Raw genomic sequence first — 27774 nt, forward strand, 5'->3', positions numbered from 1 at the left:
TAGATTACACTTTTATTCCTTGTAACAAAGTGCAGGACCATGCCCTTCCCTACACTATATTCCATCTGACATTTATTTGCCCATTCTCTCAATCTGTCTAAGTCCTTCTGCAGACTCTCTGCTTCCTCAACGCTACCTGCCCCTCCTCCTATCTTCGTATCATCTGCAAACTTGGCCACAAAGTTGTCAATTTTGTCATCCAAATTGTTGACATACAGTGTAGCATGAAAAGAAGTGGTCCCAATGCCGACTCCTGCCAAACACCACTAGTCACTGGCAGCCAACTAGAAAAGGTCCCCTTTATTCCCACTGTTTGCCTCCTTCCAGTCAGCCAATCTTACATCCATGCTATACCTTTCCTGTCATACTATGGGCTTTTATCTTGTTAAGCAGTCTCATGAAAGGTATCTCATCAAAGGCCGTCTGAAAATTGAAATAAAACAACACCCACTGACTTTCTGCTCTCTATCTTCCCTGTTATTTCCTTAAAGAATTCCAACAGATTTGTCAGGCAAGATTTTCCCTTGAGGAAACCATGCTGACTATAGCCTATTTTATCATTCTCCTCCAAGTAACCTGAAACCTGTCCTTAATAATAGATTCCAACATTATCACTGAAGTCAGGCTAACTGGCTACTGTCTAATTTCCTTTCTTCCACCTCCCGCCATTTTTAAAGAGTGAAGTGACATGTGCAATTTTCCAGTCCTCTGGAACCATACCAGAATCTAGTGATTCTTGAAAGATCATTACTAATATCTCCACAATTTCATCAGCTACATCTTTCAGAACCTTGTGGTGTAGTCCATCTGGTCGAGATGAATTATCTACCTTCAGACGAATCAGCTTTCCAAGCACCTTTTCCTTAGTAATAGCAACTACACTCATTTCTGCCCCCTGACACTTTTGAATTTCTGGCATACTGCTAGTGTCTTCCACAGAGAATACTAACACAAAACACTATTAAGTTCATTTGCCATTTCTTTGCCCCCCATTACTACTTCTCCATCATTGTTTTCCAGTGGTCTGATATCCACACTCATCTCTCTCTTACTCTTTGCTTATCTGAAAAAAAAACATTTGGAATCCTTTTTGATATTGTTGGCTAGCTTACTTTCATATTTCATCCTTTCTCCCCTTATGTTTTTTTAGTTGCCTACTGTTGGTTTTTAAATCTTCCCTATCCTTTAACTTCTCACTAATCTTTGCTATATTATATGCCCTCTCTTTTGCTTTTATGCTGTCTTTGGCTTCCCTTGTCAGCCACAGTTGCATCATCCTCCTTTCAGAATACTTCAGCTTTGAGATGTATCTATCATGGCTTTCCGAGTTGCCCCCAGAAACTCCAGCCATTGCTGTTCTGTTCTCATCCCCGATAGTGTTCCCTTCCAATCAACTTTGGCCAGCTCCACTCTCATGCCTCTGTAATTCCCTTTACTCCACTGTAATACTGATACATCTGACTTTATCTTCTCCCTCTCAAACTGCAGGGTGGTATCTACCATATTATGATCACTGACTCCAAAGTATTCCTTTACCTTAAGCTCCTTAATTAAATTAGGTTCATTACACAACACCCTATTCAGATCTGCCTTTCCCCAAGTGGGCTCAACCACCAGCTGCTCTAAACATTTCCTCTCTTGGGATCCAGCACCAACCTAATTTTCCCAGTCTACCTACATATTGAAATCCATCGTGACTATCATAACATTACCCATTATTACATGCCTTTTCTACCTCCTGTTGTAATTTACATCCCACATCCTGGCTACTGTTCAGGGCCTGTATATAACTCCCATTAGGGAGTTTTATCCTTGCAGCTTCTTAACTCTACCCACAAGAATTCTCCATCTTTGTCCTAAATCATCTCTTTATAAGGAATAAATTACATTTTTTTACTAACAGAGCCAACCCAATCCCTCTGCCTACTTGCCCGTCCTTTAAGTACAAGACATATCCTTGGATATTAAGCTTCCAACTATGATCTTCTTTTAGCCATGACTCAGTGATGCCGACAACATCATATCTACCCCCAATCTCTAACTGCACGACAAAATCATCTACCTTTTTCCATATACTTCATGCATTAAAACATAACACCTTCAGTCCTCTACTCATCAACATTTTTGACTTTCCTCCTGTGTTACACTTCAACTCATCCCACTGTCTGCAATTTTGCCCTATCTTCGGTCTCACTACACAATGCATCTACTTGTGAACTAACAGCAACATCCATAGTTCTGTCACTCTGGTTTCCATCCCATGCCAAACTAGTCTATATCCAGTTCCCAACCCCCTTCTAAATTACAGGGCTTCAGAGGTTACAGGAAGAAGGCTAAAGAGTGAAGTTGAGGGGGATAATAAATCGGCCATGATGGAATGGTGGAGAAGACTTGATAAGCTGAATGGTCTAATTCTCCTTTGTCTTATGGTTTTAATCTTGTTGCCTCTGCTCAATATTTATTTTCAAGGTGCTCTGCTGTTACATTCTTCACTAGGCTAATTGGTCATTGTAAATTGTCCTCTGATCAGGCTAGTGTTAAATAGGGTAGTGTGGCTCATTGGAATGGAATGGCCCATTCCACACTGCCTCGATAAATAAATAAATAAATAAATAGATAAATAGATAGATAGATAGATAGATAGATATTTTGGGATTTTTTTTTTTACCACTCACATTAGCTAACAAGCCAGTGGTTTTATTTGCTTTCTTGAATTGTAAGGTCATATTTGCCACCTTTGAATCTGCAGGAATAATTCCAGAATTATTCCAGAGATCATTTGTTCTCTGGAATTTATCAGTTTTCAAGCTCATCAGCCTCTTTCGAACTGTATTTCAAGGATCATGGATCAACTTAGGTCGCCATATATTACATATATTAGGAATTTGCTGTGAATGTGTTAGTTACATTGCAACAAAAACACCAACATTCCACAACTATATTGAATAAAGGACTATATAAAAATAAAGTTAGGGGGTTAAAGGATGGATATGGAATAAAAATGTGGATAAATACATGAATACAGCATGTATTGGTACATCTGGGTGGTGGGGTGGAGATACTTCTCCATCAATGGAGGTGTAAGGCGCTCCTTTCCTCCACTAGCCTGCAGGCCACCATTAGGCAAAGTGTAACGCCTGCTTAGCCCGCTCAGCAGGGTCACATGAAGCCATGGGCAGAGGTGATGGATGCTCATGTGAGCTGCTGGGGCATATCACAAGTCCTGGCTATGCAACCATTGACGTCAGGCAGACAGTCTTTGAAAAGTATTGATAATGGCTGGGGTCATCCGACACAGCCCAGAAGAAGACAATGATAAACCATTTTTGTAGAAAAATTTGCCAAGAAGAATTATGGTCATTGGACCATGGTCATCTTTGTCATATGACAGGGCACGTAATGATGATGATTGGCATGCATTTGGAGTCATATTTAGTTCTTCCAGTTTGGAGTGGATCTATGGTTGTACACATTGCTGTGTTTCTGACCATGCTCATGTTTATTCTAGCTTTATCTCCCATTATTTCAGCCATGAGGTTCACTATTTGACAAATAAGTGTGTATGACTTACTTGCTTACTGACAATTATGCTGTTAGCTTTTAGGGCAGCAATGAAGGTCCTCCATCTCTGGTGGTCAGGGCTTCCTTCATGTCAGTAGCTTCTTCTTGGTTTTCACTACTGTCAGTCATGCAAGTCCCGGGTGGAGACACAAACGTAGATGTATTCTTCATTGCTGTTTATGAAATAATTTTGTTTTACCAGTCTGAATCCTGGAGGACCAATGAACCACTCCTTGTCTGGTCTCTACCCTTTGACCTGTTTAGCATGGGTGACCCTACCAACAGCCTAAGCATAATGCCCTGACTCCAGCCAACATAGCTCCCTGGGTCATTGAAGCATGCAAGCCTCCAAACCACGACAAGGTTGTGGTCCTCTTGGAGGAAGTTTGTATGAGGTCACAGGTTAACAGATCAAGAGAGGATGGGGTATGCTTTCCTGTCACTGATGGTGGCTGGAACAATCCTTTGTCCAGTGAAAAACTAGAGATAGTAAAAGATGAGCATATAGTAAAGGGAAAGATTTTAACAAAAAAAAATCAACTATTTATATGAGGATAAATAAAGCAAATTAGACCATCAGGCATAGGAGTAGAATAAGGCCATTTGGCCCATCGAGTCTGCTCCACCATTTCAACATGGCTGATCCTATTTTCCTCTCAGTCCCAATCTCCTGCCTTTTCGCCATATCCCTTCATGCCCTGACCAATCAAGAATCTATTAACCTCTGCCTTAAATAAACATAAAGACTTGGCTTCCACAGCTGCCTGAAGCGAACCATTCCACTCTCTGGCTGAAGAAATTCCTCCTCACCTCTGTTCTAAAAGGACCTCCCTCTATTCTGAGGCTGTATCCTCTGGTCTTAGATTCTCCCACCATAGAAAACATCCTCTCCATATCCACTCTATCAAGGCCTTTCACTATTCTATAGGTTTCAATGAAGTCACCCCTCATTCTTCTGAATTCTAGTGAATACAGGCCCAGAGTAATCAAACGCTCTTCATACAACCAGCCATTCAATCCTGGAATCATTTTCGTGAACCTCCTTTGAACCCTCTCCTTTATTAGATAAGGCACCCACACCTGCTCATCATACTCCAAGTGAGGCCTCACCAGTGCTTTCAAAAGGACTAAAATATAAAAGCAAGGATGTAATGTTGAAACTTCATTACGTCCTTGCTTTTATATTTTAGTCCTCTTGAAATGACTGCTAACATTGCATTTGCCTTCCTCACCATAGGCTCATCTTAAAAATTAACCTTTAGGGAATCTTGCAAAAGGACTCCCAAATCAATTTGTGCCTCAATTTTTTTGTATTTTCTCTCCATTTAGAAAACAGCCAGTCCTTTCATTTCTTCTACCAAAGTGCATGACCACACATTCCTTGACGCTATGTTCTATCTGCCATTTCTTTTCCCATTCTCTTAATTTGTCTAAGTCCTTCTGTAGCCTCTCTACTTCCTCAAAACTACCTGCCCCTCCACCTGTCTTCATATAGTCTGCAAACTTTGGAACAATGCCATCAATTCCATCATCCAAATCATTGATATACAGTGTAACATAAAAGAATCGGTCCCAACATAGACCCCTGTGGAACACCACTACTCGTAGACAGCCAACCAGAAAAGGATTTCTTTATTCACACTCTTTGCCTCCTGCCTATCAGCGACTGCTTTATCCATGATAGAATATGTAAGTCTTTCCTGTAATACTCATGATTTGTTAAGCAGCCTCTTGTTAAAGGCCTTCTGAAAATCCAAGTACACAACATTAACCGATTCTCCTTTCTCTAGCCTGCCTATTACTTCTTCAAAGAATTCCAACAGATTTCTCAGGCAAGATTTTACCTTGAGGAAATCATACTGACTACGGCCTATTTTATCACGTGCCTCCAGGTATCTTGAGACCTCATCCTTAATAATCGACTCCAACATGTTCCCAACCACAGAGGTCAGACTAACTGGCCTATAGTTTCCTTTCTTCTGCCCCTCTTCCTTCTTGAAGAGTGGAGTGACATTTGCAGTACCATTTGATTGTGGCTGAGTTATTTTTGTTCATAGCTGATTAATTGGTTATAGAACCGATATAAAACCACCATAAGAATTCAGTAGGCTTCAATGAGATCACCTCTCAAGTTTGCAAACTTTTGGATATAGAAAATCAATATAAAATTGGTTTTATTCTCCCAAGTGTTTAGCAACTTGAGATATGATCTCACTGAAACCTATAAAATTCTTAGTGTGGTTGACAGGGAAGTGCAGAGTTGATAATTTCCCTGGCTATGGAATCTGGAACCTGCAGTCCTAGTGTTCAAGTAGGAGGTGGGCCATACATAACTCAACTAAGAAGAAAATTGTTTAACCAGAGAGAAATGAATCTTGGAATGCTCCAGACCATAACACCATAAAATATAGGAGCCGAAGTAGGCCATTCGGCCCATCGAGTTTGCTCTGCCATTCAATCATGGGCTGATCCAATTCTTCCAGTCATCCCCACTTCCCTGCCTTCTCCCCATACCCTTTGATGCCCTGTCTAATCAAGAACCTAATATATTTCTGGTTATATATTCAAGACAGGAATTGATAGATACTTGGGTATAAAAAGAATTGATAATAGACTGGTAACTTTCTTGGCTACTGCAAATCATCCCTAGTGCTGGTGGCTAGTGAAGGACTTGTATGGGGTGTCACTGAGCATGTGTGATAGAATATGATATAGGGAGACAAAGGGGCAATGAGATGAATGTGATTGCTCTGAGTGCTGGTACGAACTTGATGGACAGAATGGTCTCCTTCGTTTTATGGAAAATGATAATAAATATCAGGTTGGTGCAAGAAAGCAATGCTGAAATAAAACAAACAAAAAGCCATAATCTTATTGAATGATGGACTAGGCACCAGAACCAAATGAACTTTTCCCGCTTCTGTCGCTAGTGTTCTTATGTTATTATGTAAACTATGGTTACTAACCAGATGATGCGACCTGTTCCTATGCTGTGCAAAAGCTGGACCTAATTTTATAGACAATGATGTAGTGATGATGCTTGCGAATGAACTCAAAGCAAGCTATTCACTATAATGTAACTATCTCTCTTGACATGAAGTTCCTCTTTCTTGGTATAATTTTAATTTTGCTTGGGAGTGTAAAATGGGAGATATTGAAATAGCTGCTCATTATACACCTCCTGCTGAAACTGACATTGCTGGTTATAAACACAACTAAATGAGCACTCATCCAGGGAGTCCAGTATCAATCACTGTTGCTGTGGTTCTGCTTTGTACAAAGGGAATAAGGGCAGGATGTACAAGGAATACCTAATCCAAAATAACCATTTTATGCTATTTCCAGAAGTCAGTATTACCCTCGATCAAAATATCAAAACAAAATATGCACATTTTTTGGTCTCATCTTACATTTTTCTCCACATCAGGTACATCCAGCGTAGCACGTGCCTGGAGCAGCACATTTGATGAACTGTTAGGCAAACGTATTGGCAGTTTTCTTAGTAATCATTTCAGAATGGAGGCACCAGAATTGGCAGAATATCCAGATTTCTTTGCAGCATGCTTGATAATCTTACTGGCAGGTAAGGTGATTTTTATATTTAAACAACTTAAGAAATGCTACAATGAATAGAAGATCGAAATCTAGAAACCGCTTATGTCTGAATTGGGGCCATAATGTAATTAAATAGTCGAAGGGATTTTAGCTCGGTTATTGGCCATCTCAGTAGTATGGTTTATGTCTAAAAGGTTCAATGATAATTAAAGAAATCATCAAATAAACTTTCAAAAGGGGTGATTAGTCATGTCGAAGTTTACTAAGCAAAAAAAGTTAATCTCTTATTCCCTTGGTCCTTTTGATTTAAGCTTTCACCGTGCTTTTTCATCCTGGCAGTTAGCTGAGCAGCTACATTTCTTTCTAAGTAAATTATAAGCTTCTTCTCTTTCCTTGTGCTTCTTCCTGCCCTCCCCTCCCCACCCATCATCTTACCTGGACTTCTCTCTTTCCTTTCCAGTCCTGATGAAGAGCCTCAGCCCGAAATGTCGACTGTTTAGTCCTTTTCATAGATGCCTCCTGACTTGCTGAGTTCCTCCAGCATTTTGTGTGTGTTGCTTTGGATTTCCAGCATCTGCAGGTTTTCTCTTGTCGGTGGTTCTCTTTCATTTTGTTCCATATTCCTTTCATTGATTCTTTTATCTCTGACACAACATGGTAGATCCCTTGCAGGAGAATCCTGTGTGGGAACATATCAGAGGTCTACCTGATGTCAGAGTACACTGCAATTTCCCTTTCTACCCTATCTATTACTTACTGAAGAAATGTTAAGAGGTTTACCAAGCATAATTGCCTCATTTGAAAATACATTCTGGCTACTTCTATTTTCTTTTTATCTGGATACTTTGGTAACATGATACTTTGTTAAAGCCTAAATATTTTGTTGGCTCTTTAGTCTAATTAAGTAGGTTAGCGGAATAAATATAGCCTTAAAAATATATCATTCATTGTGCATGATTAATTTGTCTTTCACATCTCTTGGAGTTCTTGGATCTGAATCGGTTTTGCCAGGAATAATTACAGTATGTGCACCGGTATCACGGATATCCTCTGGCTTAAACCACCAGCACATTGATTAAACAAGGAACAACATTTAACCTCTCCTGGAGTCTTCAAGTGACTTGTTGTTCAAACTGACAACAATTTGACGCCTGAATCTTTGAACATCTTCTATCGATTTTGTTTATCTGCAGTGAAAAATCAGTCATTAAATATTCTTTATGGTCTTCGGTGCTAACATTTTCTTTCCATTTGTCACAAGCACATGTGAAAGGTTAGTTCTTTTAGGAATGCTTGTTCATTGTTGATTCAAAGTTTACTGAGCTTACTTTATCATGACAGTCACCCGCTGAAGTTTAATGGACCTCTTATTTCAAGATGGCAGCACTTTCATGGCAATTTACAACTTATCCTCGGTTACTATCTGTCCTTTTCTGACCTAGTTTTTACTAATACTGTTACATTTCAGTTTAACTCTGTATAGGTCTTGTTTTGTAACTTCAAAACATTAAATTAATTCAAACGGAGACACATGAATCTGAAAAGCGATCTAACTTTGAGTTTACTTTAAGCAAGGGGCACATGTTTCACATGGTAGCATGATGGGGTATGCAATTCATGTATTTATACATATAACCTGTAATGAATTGTTTAAGGGAACAAGAATGCTTAATCAGGGATATATATATGTGTATTTGATATTTCAGTAATATTGTTGAATAATCATATATATATATTCAACAATAGTACATGATTATTCAACAATATTACTGAAATATCAAATACACATATATCCTTGATTAAGCATTCTTGTTCCCTTAAACAATTCATTACAGGTTATATGTATACATATTATATATATATATATATATATATATATATATATATTATATATGATTATTCAGCAATATTACTGAAATATCAAATACACAACAGGTGTAATTAAAGTTCACTCTATCTAAAGCACTTTAAGATTTCCAGTACCTCCAGATTTTCTATTACAATTTTTCCTGTGTTCTTGGTATAAAAAGACCTCTAAATATTCCAACTTTTTTATATCATCTTCAAGCTAGTATTAAATAATCTTTTAAAAATGTAGAAAAGTACAGATAAAAGAAGGATTAGCTTGTATGTTCCCTTGGCCCTCCTTCACCATCCTCCAGGATCATAACCGATCTTGTGTTCAGTCCAATTCTGATATCAAATGTACTTATCTTCTAGCTTAATGCCCAAAAATCTATCAATATCATTCATCAATACATCCTATGTCTGAGCATCTGTAGTTCTCTAATGCAGAGAGCTCGAGATACTTACTACTACTACTACTACGTCAACTCAGGCCTAGGGGGCCGGCATCGGGCACGATGACGGACTCTCCACTTCTCCCTCTCCCTCATCAGTGTGTTCAGTTCATCCACATTAGCCGCACCGCTGTCTTCTAGGCGCGTGTTGACCATAGTCTTGGGAGGGCGCCCAGGGTTCATCCTCCCGTGCTTGGGCTCCCATATGATGACTAGGCTGGCGGGTAGCTCGGGGTGGCATAGACAGTGCCCCGCTAGTTGCAGTCTTCTCGCCTCGATATCTCACTGAGATATTTACAAACTGCCTCATAAGATTTTATTCTTATTTCGTAGCTCAGTCCTATACTCCAGCCTGTACTCAGAGGAGTTAAGAAGAATGCAGCGGGTTATCTCATCAAAAATTACTAACTATTGAAAGGCGTAGATAGAGTGAATGTGCAGAGGATGTTTCTAATATTGGAAGAGTCTAGGAACAGTGGGTATAGTCGTAGAATAAAAGAGAGATGTGGATGAAATTCTTTCGGCAGAAGGGAGTGAATCTGTGGAATCCATTACCACAGACAGCTGCGGAGGCCAAGTCACTGGGTGTATTTAAAGTGCAAGTCAACAGGCTCTTAATTAGAAAAGGTGTTAAAGGCTACGGGGAAAAGGAGGAGAATGGAGTTGAGAGGGAAATTGAAATAGTCATGATGAAATGGCAGAGCAGACTCAATGGGCCAAATGGCCTAATACTGCCCCCATGTCTTATGGTCTTGTGGTTTTAGTCTGTTTAAGCTAGTTCTCTAGTTAGAGAAGATTAGCCAGTGCAAGGTTCAAGGTAACTGTGTCATCTATTCTAAGGCAAGTAGACCCCATTTCGTACTTAGGGAAAATGGAGCCTGCTACCAGATCGAGTGGTTGAGGAGAATAGATGCATCCAAAGCTAGCTTGGAAGAGAAATGTGCAGAAAGATGCATTGACAAGATGCGATGTTAGATGAGAAGGGGCTGTTATGGAGCATAAATAGTAGCACAGATCTAATGAAGCAAATATCCTATGTAATGCTCTCAAAGGAGGAGGAGAAGATGGTGGCACGACGCAGCTGGCGCGGCCACTCCGGTGAATGATATCTGTAATCTGTCAAGTAGGGTGCCGTGCACAATTCTGATTTGATGGAGACAGACGTGAGAGAAGGGAGGAACATCTGGAGAAACTTCTGAGATGCCTTTTTCGCTGCCGCTGTTACTGTGTGATCCAGAATCTCCGGAGGGGAAGGCCCTGAATCCTCGCCTTTGCTTGTTGCTCAGCGGCCGGGGTGGAGTCGAGGCGCTCGGCAGAGATGGTGCTCGGTGTCGAAGGGCTGGTCGGAGGCTCGAAGTTTTCAGACGGACTCAGAGTCGGCTGGGGTCGGGTGCTTCCAATGCATCGACAGTTTTTGGTGCCTGGAGGTTTAGAGCAGAGAGAGTTTCTACCTTCTGCCGCCTGTTATTGGGGACTATTGGGAGTCGATCGGAATTTTGAGACTTTTTTTTTACCGTTCCCATGGTCTGTTCTTTATCAAATTATGGTATTGCTTCGCACTGCTGTAACTATATGTTATAATTATGTGCTCTTGTCAGTGTTGGACTTTGGTTTGTCCTGTTTTTTTTTGTGATATCACTCTGGAGGAACATTGTATCATTTCTTAATGCGTGCATTTCTAAATGACAATTAACAAGGACTGAGTGTCCTCATAATCTAAATTGTTTACCAGTTTCTCTTAGAATCATAGAAACCTATGCTATGGAAGGAGGCCATTTGGCCCATGATGCCTGTGCTGGATCTATAAATCTCTTTCCTCTTTCGTTTGTTCAAGTAAGCTGAAATTTTTAAATCTTCAAATAATTCCGAACAGTACTTTGTAATTAATTAGAATATTGGCTTACACTACAGTTCTGAATAGAATGTTACAAATTTTAACAATTATCTCTGAAAACATTTCTCCTTTCTCCCCTTCTTTTTCTCAAGAAGTTGTGCAAATGTGGATCTTAAATCCGCATGGATTGACTTTACATATCAAAGTGAACATGTCCAGATCACCAATGTGTTCTTCCTGCTGTTCTGTAGGTCTCCTGTCATTTGGGGCCAAAGAATCGACGACAGTAAACAAAATCTTTACAACTATCAACCTCCTTGTGCTTGTATTTGTTATTATTGGAGGTTGCATTAAAGGAAACATTAAGAACTGGAACATTACTGCTGAGCTGCTGAAGAACATCACTGCTGAAACATGGTATGTGCTGACTAGGACATTCAAGGGTTTGATCAAATGTACATCATGTGTTTTTCTTTGCTTGCAAACTAGAAAACTATTGTCATATTGGGTAACACAACATTAGCATTTTACCACACCCACTAAAAGTAGATTTATACTTTTACCATTATTTAAAAAATACTTGAATAAAGAACTTGATTTCTCCAGCCCCCTTCTAGTATTGACTCTAAATTCCGCCGACTCCTTTGTTTCTGTTCTACTGTTCACCTGGTGTTCCAAATATGTGGCACAATAGCACAGCAGTGGGTGCGGTGCTTTACAACACCAACGATTAGGGTTCAATTCCTGTTGCTGTCTGTAAGGAGTTAGTGCGTTCTCCCTACGACTGCATAGGCCTCTTCCGGTGCTCTGGTTTCCTCCCATGTTACAAAGATGCATGGCTTAGGGTTAGTGAGTTGTAGGCATACTATTTTGGTGGCAGAAGCATGGCAACTCTTGTGGACTGCCCCAACCTATCCTCAAATCGGACTGGTCCTGGGCACAAACAATGAACTTAACTGTATGTTTTGATGTACATGTGCAAAATAAAGCTAATCATTGATCTGAAAAAAGAATTAAATGCACATAATGGCCACTTTAGGTTGTTGATTAGTAAAGATATCAAATTCTACAGGGAAAAGGTAGGAGAATGGAGTTGAGAGGGATAATAAATCAGCCATGATGGCATAGCGGAGCAGACTTAATGAGCTGCATGGTCTAATTCTGCTCAACTGACTTGCGGTGTTATGGTCTTACCTGTAGCCAGGGCGTCTTCCGGCAAGGTTCTAAGCTTTGGAATTCACTCCCAACATTTCCTGTTCCCTTATTTGTCCTTTAGGACGCTGCTTACAGCTTTTAGTCAAAACTCAAAAGTTCAAAGGTCAAAGTAAGTGTCACCATATACAACCCTGAGATTCATTTTCTTGCAGGTATACTCAGTAAATCCAATAGCCATAACAGAATCAATGAAAGACCGCACCAACTGGGCATACAGCCAGTGTGAAAAAGACGGCAAAATGTGCAAATACAAAAAGAAAGAATAAATAAACAATAAACAAACAAACAAATAAGCAATAAATGTCAAGAACATGAAATGAGGAGTCCTTGAATGTGAATCGATAGATTGTAGGAACATTTCAGTAATGAAGCACTTGTAATTAAGTGAAGCTATCCCTTTTGGTTCAAATGTCTGATAGTTGAGGAGTATTAACAGTTCCTGAACCTGGTGGTGTGAGTCCTGAGGCTCCTGTACCTTCCTCCTGATGGCAGCAATGAGAAGAGAGCATGATCAGGGTATTGGGGGTCCCTGATGATGGAAAATGTTTTCCTGTGACAATGCTTCATGTTAGATGTGCTCAAAGGTAGAGCGGGCTTTACCCATGATGGACTGGGCCACATCCACTACTTTCTGTAGGATTTTCCGTTCAAGGGCATTGGTGTTTCCATACCAGCCATGATGCAGACAGTCAATACACTCTTCAATGCACATCTATAGAAGTTTGTCAAAGTTTTAGATGTCATGCCAAATCTTCGCTAGCTCTTAAGAAAGTAGAGAAGCTGCAGTACTTTCCTCATAATTGCAGTTACAAGCTGGACCCAGGACAGATTCTCTGAAATGATAATACTGAGGGATTTTAAATTACTGACCCTCTCCACTCTGATCCCCTGATGAGGACTGTCTCATGGACCTCTGGGGTACCTCTCCCGAAGTCAATAATCAGCTCGTGATCTTACTGACATTGAGTAAATAGTTTTTTGAAACAAAATTTATTTGATTGTGCTCTTGTGAACCATCTTTTTTCCATTTGTTCCCTTGAACTTGCAAGACCATTTCACATTATTGTTGTTTTTACACAAGTGGCCCTTTTTTGTGAACCTTGGGCGTAACTAAATCACACAGTTTCCAGGTTGCAGGCTCACTGATCTCTGTCCAAGTGCTAAGAATTAAAGCTGACCTCAGTTCTTAAAACTTGCCAAAGAGGGAGAAAAGAATTCCAACACTCAGTGCCTTAATACCAACTAAGGAAAAGGTGTTTGAAGTCAAGGCTTCAAACCTGGGATAAGGCCACTCATCCTATGACACCTAAATCCAAAAAGTATACATACAATTCCAACTTTGTCACAGGAAGACATTACCAGTCAAGAGGAAAATATTCCAGGAAGTTCTCAAAGCTTCTTTGGAAAAAGATACATCACCCCCTTTGGCTCCTAGAAATCCCTGGCTATGACTGCAGGAGAGTGAGGAAGGAGAATTTTGGGTTGGTGCTGAAAAATTCCAGTCAATGCGTTGTGAGCACAAAGGAACGTACTGTATATGTTGAAAGGAGTGCACTGTCTTTCAAACTACCCACCCACCCATATATTCAGGACCTCCTACCCCACAGTCTGCATAATTTCCAAGTTCCACACTGACCTAATCAGTCATCTCTGAACCAGGTAAGCGAGCGGAAGAAAATCATCCCCGAGCTCGAGGGACCACACAGCCGAATAGCACAGAGAGAGGCCCTTCAGCCAAACTCATCCATACTGACCAAAGCTATTCTCATATGCCTATGTTCCCCCTGTATCTCTCGAAACCATTCCTAAACATTTCCAACATTTCCTATTCACGTTGAAGAGTTTCAGTTGATCACTGGATTAGAAGGCCTCTTGAAGTGGTGAGACTGCCCCACAGCAAGAGTCACAGCAGCGAAGAGAAATTCCTCATCTAAACATACTTTATAATTTGCATTGGATGCTTACATATATGTTCTATCATATTCCCCAGGAACTTGTCTTCAGGTGCAAACATAACAAGTGATTATGGAACAGGAGGGTTTATGCCCTATGGGTTCAGAGGTACTCTGACTGGCGCTGCCACCTGCTTCTATGCATTTGTGGGGTTTGATTGCATTTCGACCACAGGTAGGTTTCTCATGGTGAAAAGCATGCTACAAAGTTTAAAGCCAGTGCATGCGAATCAATAAAGATTTGAGACATTTTATTTTGTATTTTAAGTGAACTACTCTGCAGAATTGTGCTAAGAAAATATTCCATGAGTATTAGTTTGCTGTTTACAAGTACATTCCTTTCAGAAATCTTTACTAAAACTATTCTGGTCATAGAGTCAACTAGCTTGAGAACAGGGCCTTAGGCCCACTGAGTCTTCACTGACACCAAGCACTCATTCACACTAATCCTTCAGTAATCCTATTTTTTCAAATTGTTCTCTCTTTCCCATCAACTCCCCATGGACTCTACCACACAGCTACACATGGGAGAAAATTGGCAGCAGTGAAAAACTTGCAACAGCATCAGATAAACGGCATTCACAAGAAAACCATAAACATAAAATAAGTTCAGTTTAAATTTCAAAGTAAACTATTATCAAAGTATTTTTATATCACCATATAGTATCTTGAGATTAATTTTCTTGCAGGCATTTACAGGAAAATAAAGAAATACAATAAAATTTCTGAAAAACTATTAAAAAAAACAGACTGACAAACAACCGATCATTTTAGTTTCAATATTTCTGCCATTAGGTCCAAGATTTCAAGCTGCCAACACCCACAAGTATGAAGTTCCTTCTCTAAAATGCATTAAACCTTCCTAAAGCTCTTTGACCAGACATTTGGTCATCTGTACTTGTTTCACATGATGTTAAATTTTGCTTGAAGGTGGTCCTGGGAGGTTTTGCTCTATAGTGTGCTATATAAAGGCAAGTTATTATTGCTGTAACACTTTCTATTTCAATTCTCTGTAGCTCCTTTGTTAGCAAAGAAAATGGAATGATGATGTTAAAATTACAGTGAACACATTATTTCTGATCTCAGTCTCTTGATCTGCCTTTCTGCTTGGTTACACTTTGGATCATAAAGTAGCCTATCGACAGTTGATTTTACTATGAAAGAGGTTTATAAATGAAAGAACTTCAACAGAACCTGAGGAGATTTTAAGATATTTTTATTCTGTCATATTTCACCTTGATTCTGTTTGTGGTTATCTTCCCAGGTGAGGAAGTGACAAATCCTCAGAAGGCCATCCCAGTTGGGATTATGTCATCTCTTCTCATTTGCTTCTTCGCCTACTTTGGGGTTTCTGCTGCACTGACTCTTATTATGCCCTATTACCTCCTTGATACCAAGAGTCCATTCCCTGAGGCCTTCCAGTATATTGAATGGGGTGCTGCCAAATATTTTGTGGCTATGGGCTCACTATGTTCCCTTTCCACCAGGTAATGTGTGAAGAAAATCCAATTCCTACCACCACCCCCCAAAATCAAATAGAATTGACAATTTCAACTTACATTTAAAGGACAAGAAGGCTTCTGTCTTCCAAATATACCAGGACTGCTCATTATTTATAACAATGGAGAAGTACAGAACCGAGCAAAAGTCTTAGGCACATATATATAGCTAGGATGCTTAAGGGTTTTGAATAGTGCTGAAGTAATTTTATGTATTGCACTGTACTGCTGCCACAAAAAAAAACATGTGAGTGATAATAAACCTGATTCTGATGTGGGTCTCTATTGTGGACTGAGAGTGGGAAGGGGACAGAGAGAAGGGAATCATGATTGGGAACAAGAGAAGGAGAGGGAAGGGAGTGGGAAGCACCAGAAAGGCATTCTGTAATGATCAATAAACCAATTGTTTGGCATCAAATTACCTTGCCTGGTGTCTCAGGTTTTGGGTGTGTCTGCACCAGCACCACAACCCGCCCCTGGCCCTCCTTCTCTGCCACCTGTCCCACACGCCCCTCGCAATGATTCACCCTCGCCATTCCCAACATCCTTAGCTGCTGCCAGATTTACAAACTCACACTGACAAATTACAGTATTGTGCTAAAGTCTTAGGCACTCGAGCTATATATATGTGCCTAAGACTTCTGGCACAGTACTACGTATAAAAATTAAATTAAATAACTGCAAAATGAGAACAAAAAAAAAAGAAAAATAGTCGCGAGATGTAGTGTACATGGGTTCATTGTCCATTTAGAAACTTGATGGCAGAAGAGAAGAAGTTGTTTCTGAAATGTTGAGTGTGTGTCTTCAGGCTCCTGTCCCTCCTCCCTGATGGTAGCAATGAGACGATGCAATGTCCTGGATGATCAGGGTCCTTAATGATGGATGCTGCCTTTTTGAGGCATCACCTTTTGAAGGTGTCCTCAATGGTTTGGAGGCCAGTGCCCACGAAAGAACTGGCTGATTTTACAAGTTTCTGCAGCTTTTTCCAATCCTGAGTGATGGCCCCTCCATACCAGACAGTGATGCAACCAGTTAGAATGCTCTCCACGTACACATGCAGAAATCTGCAATTGTCTTTGGTGACATACCAAGTTTCCTCAAACTCCTAATGAAATGTAGCCGCTGTCATGCTTTCTTTGTAGTTGACATCAATATGTTGGGCCCATGATAGTTCTTCAGAGATGTTGACACTGTTGTTCCCTTGATGAGGACTGGTGTGTTTCCCCTCGACTTCTCCTTCCTGACATCCACAATCAATTTCTTCGTCTTACTAATGCTGAGGGGAGGGTTGTTATGACACCACTCACCTAGCTGATCTATCTTGCTCTTGTATGCCTCCTTGTCATCATTTTATTCCTGTAAAACTGCAATATTATAAGCCTTAACCATTAGTCCAACATATTCGTTGCAATGTTCCATCAGCACATAAGAAATAGGTATAGGAGAGACTATATGCTTCCTTGAGCCAGCTCTACAAGTTGGCCAGGTTAAGGCTAATCTTCTCTCTCAGTCTATTTTCCCATTCTAACACCATGCTCTTTGATTTCCCTGCTGTCCAAAGTCTTAAATATACTTAAAGGACTGCTTATCCACCTCTGAGATTCACATCCCTCTATGTAAAGAAGTTTCTTTTCCTCTCAGCCAGAGAGAGAAAGCCTGAAATAAAACAAAAAAAAAATGAATGTAATACTCAACTGGTTGGGAGGCATCCGTGGGGAGAGAAACAGAGATAACAACAAAAGATGCTGAAAATATTCAGGATGCAATGGAGTATCAGTAGAAAGACTAGCATCATAGATCAGAAACATTGATGCTTGTTTCCTGTTCCACAGACACTGTCTGATTTGTTGAATATCTCCTACATTTTTATAATTAGAGAATAGAATAGAGTCATAGAAAAGCTCTTTGACCCATCTGGTCCATGCTGAAACATTTAATACATATAGAAGCATAGAAGGAGTCCGAGTTTTATCTCAGCATTTTGTAATACAAGGAGACAGATTCTGTTTTCTTGTTGCTCACTGAAAAATGGAGAGGAAGCCAGTCAAAATGATACACTCCTACCTGTATGCTTAGGTCAGATCAATTGGAGTGTTGTGAACAGTTTTAGACTCCTTATCTGAGAAAAGACGTGCTGGCATTGGAGAGGGTCCAGAGGAGATTCATCTGAATGATTCCAGGAATGAAAGGGTTAATGTATGAGGTGTGTTTGATGGCTCTGGGCCTGTACTTACTAGAAGAATGAGGCCTTATTGAAGCCTATTGAATATAGAAAGGCTTAGATAGAGAGGAAATGGAGAGGAGGTTTCCTGTCTTGGGAGAGTCTAAGACTCTCAGAATAGAGTGACGTCCTTTTAGATCAGACATGAGGAGGGAATTCTTTAGACAGGTATTGGTGAATCTGTGGAATCCATTGCCACAGAAGTTTGTGGAGGCCTAGTCTCTGGGTATATTTAAAGCAGAGGTTGATAAGTTTTGATCAGCCAGGTCATTAAAGGTTATGAGGAGAAGGCAGGAGAATGGTGCTGAGAGGGATAATAAATCAGCCATGATGGAATGGAGGAGGAGACTTGATGGGCTGAATGACCTAATTTTGCTTCTATGTCTAATGGTCCTATGGTATGTAAAAACTCTTTCATCATCAAATCATGATTATGAGTGAGTTTACAATTATATCTTTGCACAAAGATAAAAAACAATACAGATGAACAGAATTCGTATATAGTTCTTTGCACAGCCCCACGTTCTGATCAATTGTACAGATTTAAATGCTGGATTTTGAAACAGTACTTGCATATGTCCTTAATTACATGTGGTGAATACATACCCACAGATGTAGCTTAATGTTAGTTGATCTTCTCCACCTGTTTGTGGCGGAGAGCGATACCGTTAGTGGCCAACATCCGTGAGCGTGTGAATGACTGGATGCAATCAGTCAGAATGTTACAGTAAATAAAACAACCGTAAACCTAAAATAAAGGCTGTATTGAATTTAAAGATGACTATAGTGACTCATAGGGTCACATGTGGCAGTAAGGTCAAGGGGTAGGTTCCATATAAGAAAGAGGTTCAACCAGGACCTCAAGAGCAGAGCTGGCAGAAATGATGACACGTCACATCAGCAGTGAAGGTGGAGGAAGGCTGCAGTCATGAAAGGTCCCCAGTCATCTTGCTTTCCATGGCACTGGACCCCGACCCTGATCTGTCAAGGGCTGAGTGGTGGCTGCCTCCCCACATTAAACAAAATCATGCTCGGGCATTCTCCATTAACAGAATCACCCTGACATCCCAGAATAGTTACGTGGATTCCGGGTCGACCTCTACAACCACCTGAGGACCCACCAATAGAAAACCCCTTCAGAGGACATCACACTCGACTTGAGTGATTGCACTTTTATATTAGTTGTGTGTGTGTATGTGTGTGCCCCAACTTATATCCTCTAGCCCGCAGACATCTATAGGTCTGATAATAATCTAATAATCTGCACACATCCACATTAATCCATTAATGACACCAGTTGTACCTAGTACACTCAGTGGTAACTTTATTAGGTACACCTGCTTGTTAATACAATATCTAAATAGTCAATCATGTGGCAGCAACTCAATGCAGAAAAACATGCAGATATGGTTAAGAGGTTCAGTTGCTGTTCAAACCAATTATAAGAATGGGGAAGAAATGTGTCCTAAGTGACCTTGACCATGGAATAGTTGTGGGTGCCAGATGGGGTGATTTCAGTACCTCAGAGACTGCTGATCCACTGCAATTTTCACGCACAACAGTCTCTAGAATTTAAAGAGAAACTTGTGAGAAACCAAAAAAACATCCAGTGAATTGCAGTTTTTTGGACAAAAGCACTTTGTGAGAGGTCAGAGGAGAATGGCCAGGCTGGTTCAAACTGACAGGAAGGCAACAGTAACCCGAACAACCATGTGTTACAACAGTGGTGTGCAGAGGAGTATCATTGAAAGCACAACTCGCCAAACTTTGAAATGGATGGGCTACAGCAGCAGAAGACCATGAACATCCACCCAGTGGCCTCATAAACAGCTACTGAGTGTAGATTACCCACTTAACTAACAAGAAATTCAGCAAGCTCTGCTCATCATCTTCTCACTGTGCTCTTTGTTTTGATTTTCGGTTCAATTTTTTTTTATTTCCCCACAGCCTTTTGGGTTCCATGTTCCCTCTACCCCGCATTCTGTTTGCAATGGCGAGAGATGGTTTGCTTTTCAAAGCCTTAGCAAAACTGAGTAAACGTCAGACTCCAGTCCTTGCCACAATCACAGCAGGAAGCATCTCTGGTAAGAGGCAATTTAGATTTAACCTTATTCTGCTTATTATTTCCAAGTAAAAATTTGTTTGTAAGTACCCAAAATGTAATCAACTTCTGTCAATAGTTTTTCAGTCAGTATAGTTCTTCATCAATTTCAATTCTGTATATGAAGGAATAATTCCGGTTCTGCAGCATTATTTAAGAAAACCTTTCGCAGCATTATTAATTAATTTATTTATTGAGATACAGCATAAAATAAGCCCTTCGAGCCATGCTGCCCAAAAATCCCAGCCTAATCATGGGACAACAATTTAAAGTGACCAATTAACCCACTAACTGGTATGTCTTTGGACTGTGGGAGGAAACCAGAGCACCCGAAGGAAACCCACACAGTTCACAGAGAGAATGTACAAACTCCTTTGAGGCAATGGCAGGAATCGAACCCAGATCACCTGTACTGTAGAACATTGTGCTAACCACTACACATTACTGCTATTGGGAATAATATTCCCAGAAGAGACGACTAATCTTTTCTAAGAGTATTCACTTCCTGTTGCCTTTAATTCTCATTCTGTTCCCTTCTCTCCTTGTGGCAGTTGCATGATCTTTTTGCTCATTAATTGGTCCACCAGGATTCAACCAAATTGCCGTTACTGATATATGAATCAATGCAAATAATGCTGGTTATTACATGCAGAGGTTATTACATCACAGAAAAGCTGGATATGATCTTCACTCCATGAAAGACTGTTACTTACCTGCGGTTGCAAGATAGTCATCAAAGGGGGGAGTGGAGTGTTTAACCAGATGACTGCACTATTGTGTGAAATTTTATTATTGCATACAAGGAAGGATCTCAGCTCATTTATGTAGTGACTTGCAAGTGACATAGAGAGAGGCGAAGGTGTTCAATGAAATAGTCACACATGAACTCCAAATGGAGTTGAATATTATCTTGATATGCTAAATATTCTAAGCTATATTGTGGCATAGTCATAGAGCACTACAGCACTGATTCACGCCCGTCAGCCTATTTAGTCTGTGGCAAACTGTTATTCTGCCCAGTCCTATCGACCCTCTCCTGGACCATAGCCCTCTATGTCCCTCCTATCCATGGACTTTTCCAAACTTCCTTGAAATGCTGTGGAGGAGCCTGCATCTCCCACTTCTGCTGTTAGCGTATTCCACACACGCACAACACTCTGAGTTTAAGAAGCTCGGCCCATCAGCAACATTCAAATTTATTTTAAAAGCATTCCTTACGTAGGGTATTTAAATTAAATATAAACCTAAACTATTCACTAATGATCTTTTTTGAACTGCTTTTAGCTATAATGGCCTGCCTTCTTGACTTGAAATCATTGGTTGATATGATGTCCATTGGAACACTTCTAGCCTATACACTGGTGGCAATATGTATCCTTGTTTTGAGGTAAGAACACTATATCTATGTACAGGAAAATGCAGTTCAAATGTAATAAGGATAGAGAGTTAACTTATCAATATGTTTTTTTTTAATACAAAAGGTACCAACCAGATCCTAGTTTTGAAGCTGAGATTGAAATGTTCAATGGGCTACAGATTTCAGAGACTCCTAAACAAGGTTCCAGTTTGAAGTTGTTGATTCTTCCTCTTCAATTCCCCACAAAGCGATCATCAATTATTGTGACATACTGCGTAGGGTTAATAGGTGAGTGTCCAGAATCAGAGTCAGGTGATACATGCCATGAATTTTATTGATTTCTGTCCCCAGTACTGTGCAGTACATTAAACAAATACTACAAGTCACAGTGAGAAATATATAAAAAAATAAATAAATAGTGCAAAGAGAGAGCAAAATTAGCGAGGTAGTGTTCATGGGTTCATGGACCATTCAGAAACCTGATCATGGAGGGAAGAAGCCATTCGTAAAACATTGTGTATGTTCCCTCAGGCTCCTGTACCTCCTTCCTGTTGGTAGTAATGAGAACACAGCATGTCCTGGGTGTGGCCGGGGGAGTGGGGGTGGGGGGTGGTTCTTTTGAAGATGTCCTTGATGGTGAGCCAGCCCATGATGAAGCTGACTGAAACAGAGTTTGTCAAAAAAATTATTACTTCACAAGGCATATTACTCACCTGATACATGACATGTTGATACTCATTCTGACTGTAGTCTGGCCCAAGTTATTTGCTCCTCCAGAGCTTTCCAACGAAAGATCCTTTCGGTCTTTGGACCTGGTTGGTCTCAGCATTTAGTCCGAGGGAAAATGACAGTCTATCTTCTCTATAAGACCATAAGACATAGGAGCAGAATTAGGCTATTTGGCCCATCGCGTCTGCTCCGTCATTCAATCATGGCTGATCCTTTTCTCCCCCCTCCTCAGCCCCACTCCCTGGTACCTATCAAGCTCTGCCTTAAATACACCCAACGACCTGGCCTCCACAGCTTCCCGTGACGATAAGTTCTATAAATTCACCACTTTCCGGCTAAAGAAATTTCGCCGCATCTCTGTTTAAAATGGATGCTCCTCTATCCTGAGGCTGTGCTCTCTTGTCCTAGACTCCCCAACCATGGGAAACACCCTTTCCACATCTACCATGTCTAGGCCTTTCAACATTCGTAAGGTTTCTGAATTCCAGCGAGTACAGACCCAGAACTATTAAATGTTTCTCATATGCTAACCCTTTCATTCCCGGAATCATCCTTGCGAACCTCCTCTGAACCTACTCCAATGCCAGCATATCTTGTCTTACATGAGGAGCTCAAAACTCAATGTGAAGCCTCACCAGTGTCTTATAAAGCCTCAGCATCATGTCCCTGCTTTTGTATTCTAGACTTCTTGAAATGAATGTGAACACTGCATTTGCCTTCCTTACCATTGACTCTATCTTCAAGTTAACCTTTAGGTTGCCCTGTACAAGGATTCCCAAGTCCCTTTACATCTCAGATTTTTGGATTTGCTGTCCGTTTGGAAAATAGTCTGTACATTTATTTCTTCTACCAAAGTAAACAACCATGCATTTTCCAACATGGTATTTCATTTGCAACTTTCTTGCCCATTCTCCTAATCTGTATAAGTCCTTCTGCAACCTACATGTATCTTCAACACAACCTGCTCCTCCACCAATCTTTGTATCATCTGCAAACTTGGTAACAAAGCCATCTATTCCGTCATCTAAATCATTGATATACACCATAAAAAGAAGTGGTCCCAACACTGACTCCTGCGGAACACCACCTGTCACTGGCAGTCAACCAGAAAAGCATCCTTTTATTCCCACTCGCTGCCTCCCACCAATCAGCCAATGCTCTAACTACGCCAGTAACTTTCCTCTAATACCATGGGTTCCTAACTTGGTAAGCAGCCTCATGTGTAGCGCCTTGTCAAAGGCCTTCTGAAAGTCTAAATATACAACATGCACTGCATTTCTTTTATCAATCTTACTTGTAATCTACTCAAAGAATCTCAACAGGTTCATCAGGCAAGATTTTCCCTTAAGGAAATCAAGCTGACTGTCCTGTCATCTCCTGTGTCACCAAGAACTCCATAACCTCATCCTTAACAATTGACTCCAACATCTTCCCAACCAATGAGGTCAGGCTAACTGGTCTAGAATTTCCTTTCTGCTGTTTTCTTCCTTTCTTAAAGAGTGGAGTGACAATTGCAATGTTTCAGTCCTCTGGTACCATGCCAGAGTCCACTGAATTTTGAAAGGTCGTAACTAACGCCTTCACAATCTCGATCACTACCTCTTTCAGAACCCTAGGGTACAGTTCATCTGTGCGACTTACGTATCCTTAGGTCTTTTTGAGCATATTCTCCTTGTAATAGTAACTGCACTCACTTCTCTTCCCCCACACTCTTCGACATATGGCACACTGCTAGTGTCTTCCACAGTGAAGACTGATGTAAAATACTCATTTAGTTTATCTGTCATCTCCTCATCCCCCATTATTATTTATCTGGCCTCATTTTCTAGTGGTCCTATATCCACTCTCATCTCTCTTTTATTTTTTACATACTTGAAAAAGCTTTTACTACCCACTTTGATATTGTTTGCTAGCTTGCTTTCATATTTTATCTTTTCCCTCCTAATGACTCTTTTAGTTGTAGGTTTTTAAAAGCTTCCTAATCCTCTGACCAATTTTTGCTTTGTTGTATGCCCTCTCTTTTGCTTTTACATTAGCTTTGACTTCCCTTGTCAGCCATGGTTGTACTATTTTGCCATTTGAGTATTTCTTTGTTTTTGGAATATATCTATCCTCCACCTTCTTTATTTTTCCCAGAAACATTATTGCTGCTCTGCTGTCATCCCTGCCAGCATCTCCTTCCAACTTACTTTGGCCAAATATTCTCTCATACCACTGTAATTTCCTTTACTCCACTGAAATACTGCTATGTCAGACTTTATTTTCTCGCTATCAAATTTCAAGTTGAACTCAATCATATTGTGATCACTGACTCTTAAGGGTTCTTTTACCTTAAGCTCCCTAATCACCTCTGGTTCATTACATAACACCCAGTTCAGTATTGCTGATCCCCCAGTAGGCCCAACAACAAACTTCTCTAAAAAGCCATCTCATGGGCAATAAGCAAATTCACTCTTGGGAGATCCATTACCAACCTGTTTTCTCAATTGACATACGTGCTTTAATCTCCCATGATTATAATAACCCTGTCCCTTTTGACACGCCTTTTCTATTTCCCGTTGTAATCTGTGGTCCACATCACAGCTACTGTTGGGAGGCCTGTATATAACTGCCATCATGGTCCTTTTACCCTTGCAGTTTCTTAACTCAGCCCACAAGGATTCAACATCTTCCTACTGATTGATGCCATTCTTTACCAGCAGAGCCATTCTCTACTCCCAATATGAAATATTTGCTATTATTTTCTATCAGAAAGGCAATTTTTACCATGTTACCTCTGCTGCTTTTTATTTTCTTAATAGACAAGCCTAACATGGTCCTTCAGTAAACATCCATCTGAAGTCCACATGCTTCACAAGCACTGCTTTGTCCTCATGTATTACCTAAACAAAAATTCCATCATGTTAGTTAATCATGATTTTTGTCTCCTACAAATTCATGCTAGCTTCCTTTAAATAATTCACCCAAAGACTGTTAATTTGTCCTGTATTGTTGTTTCTAGAATGTTCTTCGACTGTGAAGGTTATCAGTGAAAGAAGTAGGCTGATTCATCTTTTCTCCTTATTTTGAGAAATGGACTGTAACATTTGGAATTCTCCTTTGTACCACTCATGGAACTCAGGATGATTGGATAATTGCGGACAATATCGCTGCAATTTAAACTCCTATTCCCTCAATAAACTCATTAAATCCCAAAGGACTTAGTGACATAAATTTAAGTAAGGAAGAATTTCTAGCCACTTCTAAAACCCCTCTGACATTGGTCATATGAACTGTTTTCCTGCTTCATTTTATTCAAACTCTTTTCACCCATGGAGATCTTTGTATACGACTTCCCTCATACAAATGTACCTTGCCTGTACCCAAATTGTCTCCATTTTAATGAGCGCCAATGACATTTTTGACTGACAATTTTTCTTATAGCACCAGGCCAATTTTCTGGTCAACTGCTCCTCCTTTAAGCAATTTTGCTCTAACTTGACCTTTGATCTAAAGTAAAATTTAGGATATTATGATATCGATATTTACTCCATTTGACCTACCACTGCTTTAATACATGTGTACATTTCAAATAAACGCACCGTGAAAATTAAACCTCCAGAAAGTTTTGGTGAATTATTAAGTATCATCAGTTTACTTAGTTAATATGTGTACATCAAAACATACAGTGAAATGTGTCATTTGCAATAACAACCAACATATCCAGTTTTTGCAGTTGCTGTTAAATCCAGAGCAACAAAGACAAAATGCTGAAGGAACTTCGCAGGTCAGACAGCATTTATGGAGCAGAATAAATAGTTGATGTTTTAGCAAAGACCCTGATGAAGGGTACTGATGGAGGTTCTTGGCCCGAAGTGTCACCTGTTGATTAATCTCCCTAGATCACAGGTTAGCAATCTTCTTTATGCCATAGACTCCGACCTTTAACCAAGGGGTCCATGAACCCCAGGTTGGGAACCCCTGCCACAGATGTTGCTTGGCTTCTTGCATTAAATGTTCATTTGTCAACATAAGCCGAAAAATATGTTGGGGGCAGCCCGTGCCATGAAAGCTTTATAGTGACTTTATACTGTACTCTTTCACAGTCGTCCTAATTTGTATTCTAAGTGGAATGATGACATATGGGTTGAAAACTATCACAGCAACAACGATTGGGAGTGTCGGCTTTTTTGTACCTGTTATATTGGCATCAATATTCATTGTATTTGTTATCTGGAGGCAACCTCAAAATCAGAAGAAGGCCATGTTTATGGTAAGATGATGGTAGGAAATAATGGACTAGTAAACAACGAGATAGATATCTGATATTTTATTTAAATATTTGTGTCATTAACTAACAATGTAAGTTTATCTCTATTGTAGAATAGAATAGGATGATGTAATTTTATAGATTTGACCATTATTTCAATAATGTTCTGTTAAAATGTTTGTTATCAATGAGGTTGTCACTATATATATATTTTGCTCTGTTTAAAGGTTCCCTGCCTACCATTTCTGCCAATATTCAGTATTTTGATAAACATTTACCTCATGGCACAGATGAGTGTAGCCACATGGATTCGACTGTCTATCTGGTTGGCAATTGGTAAGGTTCTTCATCATAGTTAAACGCCTCATCATGATACAGACTGATTCAACTGCAGTCTACACTCAGTAGCCACCTCATTAGGTACACCTTACTGCTGCTCATTAATGCAAATATCTAATCAGCCAATCATAGGGCAGCAACTCAATACACAAAAGCATGCAGACATGGTCACAAGGTTCTGTTGTTGTACAGATCAAACATCAGAATGGGGAAAGAATGTGACCTAAGTGATTTTGACCGTGCAATGATTATTGATGCCAGATGGGGTGGTTTGAGTATCTCACAAACTGCTGATCTTCTTGGATTTTCATGCACAGAAGTCTCTAGAGTTTACGGAGAATGTTGCGAAAAACAAAAAAAAAAAATCCAGTGAACGGCATTTCTGTGGACAAAAACACCGTGTTAATGAGAGAGATCGGAGGAGAATGGCTAGACTGGTTCAAGCTGACTGAAAGATGACAGTAACCGTGCCTTACAGCAGTGGTGCACAGCAGAGCATCTCTGAACACACAACATATCAAACCTTGAAGTACATGGGCTACAGCAGCAAAATACCACAAACATACACTTTGACCACTTCATTAGATACAGGAGGTAGCTAATAACGTGGACACTGAGTGTATATCAAATTGCAATTCAATGAATCTGCATCATCTTATATAAGTTCTTTCTGAATATATTAAAATTGACTAGACGAGACAAATCTTAATTTCTTGCCACATGAGCAGAAAAACCTCCCAAGCAGCAAAATTCTTTACAGTAAAAATAAAAGGAGCGATGAAAGGTCTGTCCAAAATGTCAACTGTACTGTTTTCCATAGATGCTGCCTGGCCTGCTGAGTTCTCCAGCATTTTGTGTGTGT

General features: G+C 40.1%; 1 protein-coding gene across 1 annotated transcript in view; it reads left to right on the plus strand.

Moving 5' to 3' along the window:
- LOC134349185 (cationic amino acid transporter 2-like) overlaps nt 1–27774 on the plus strand; it is a 40160-nt gene that overhangs the window by 7517 nt on the left and 4869 nt on the right. The window contains exons 2-10 of the mRNA XM_063053132.1: nt 6989–7144; nt 11502–11667; nt 14456–14592; nt 15682–15904; nt 20085–20221; nt 21523–21625; nt 21720–21883; nt 26410–26576; nt 26801–26909. Coding sequence (XP_062909202.1) covers nt 6989–7144; nt 11502–11667; nt 14456–14592; nt 15682–15904; nt 20085–20221; nt 21523–21625; nt 21720–21883; nt 26410–26576; nt 26801–26909 — 1362 coding nt within the window. The remainder of the gene's footprint in view (nt 1–6988; nt 7145–11501; nt 11668–14455; nt 14593–15681; nt 15905–20084; nt 20222–21522; nt 21626–21719; nt 21884–26409; nt 26577–26800; nt 26910–27774) is intronic.

Source organism: Mobula hypostoma, chromosome 7 (assembly GCF_963921235.1).
Source record: "Mobula hypostoma chromosome 7, sMobHyp1.1, whole genome shotgun sequence".
Classification (NCBI taxonomy): Eukaryota; Metazoa; Chordata; class Chondrichthyes; order Myliobatiformes; family Myliobatidae; genus Mobula; species Mobula hypostoma.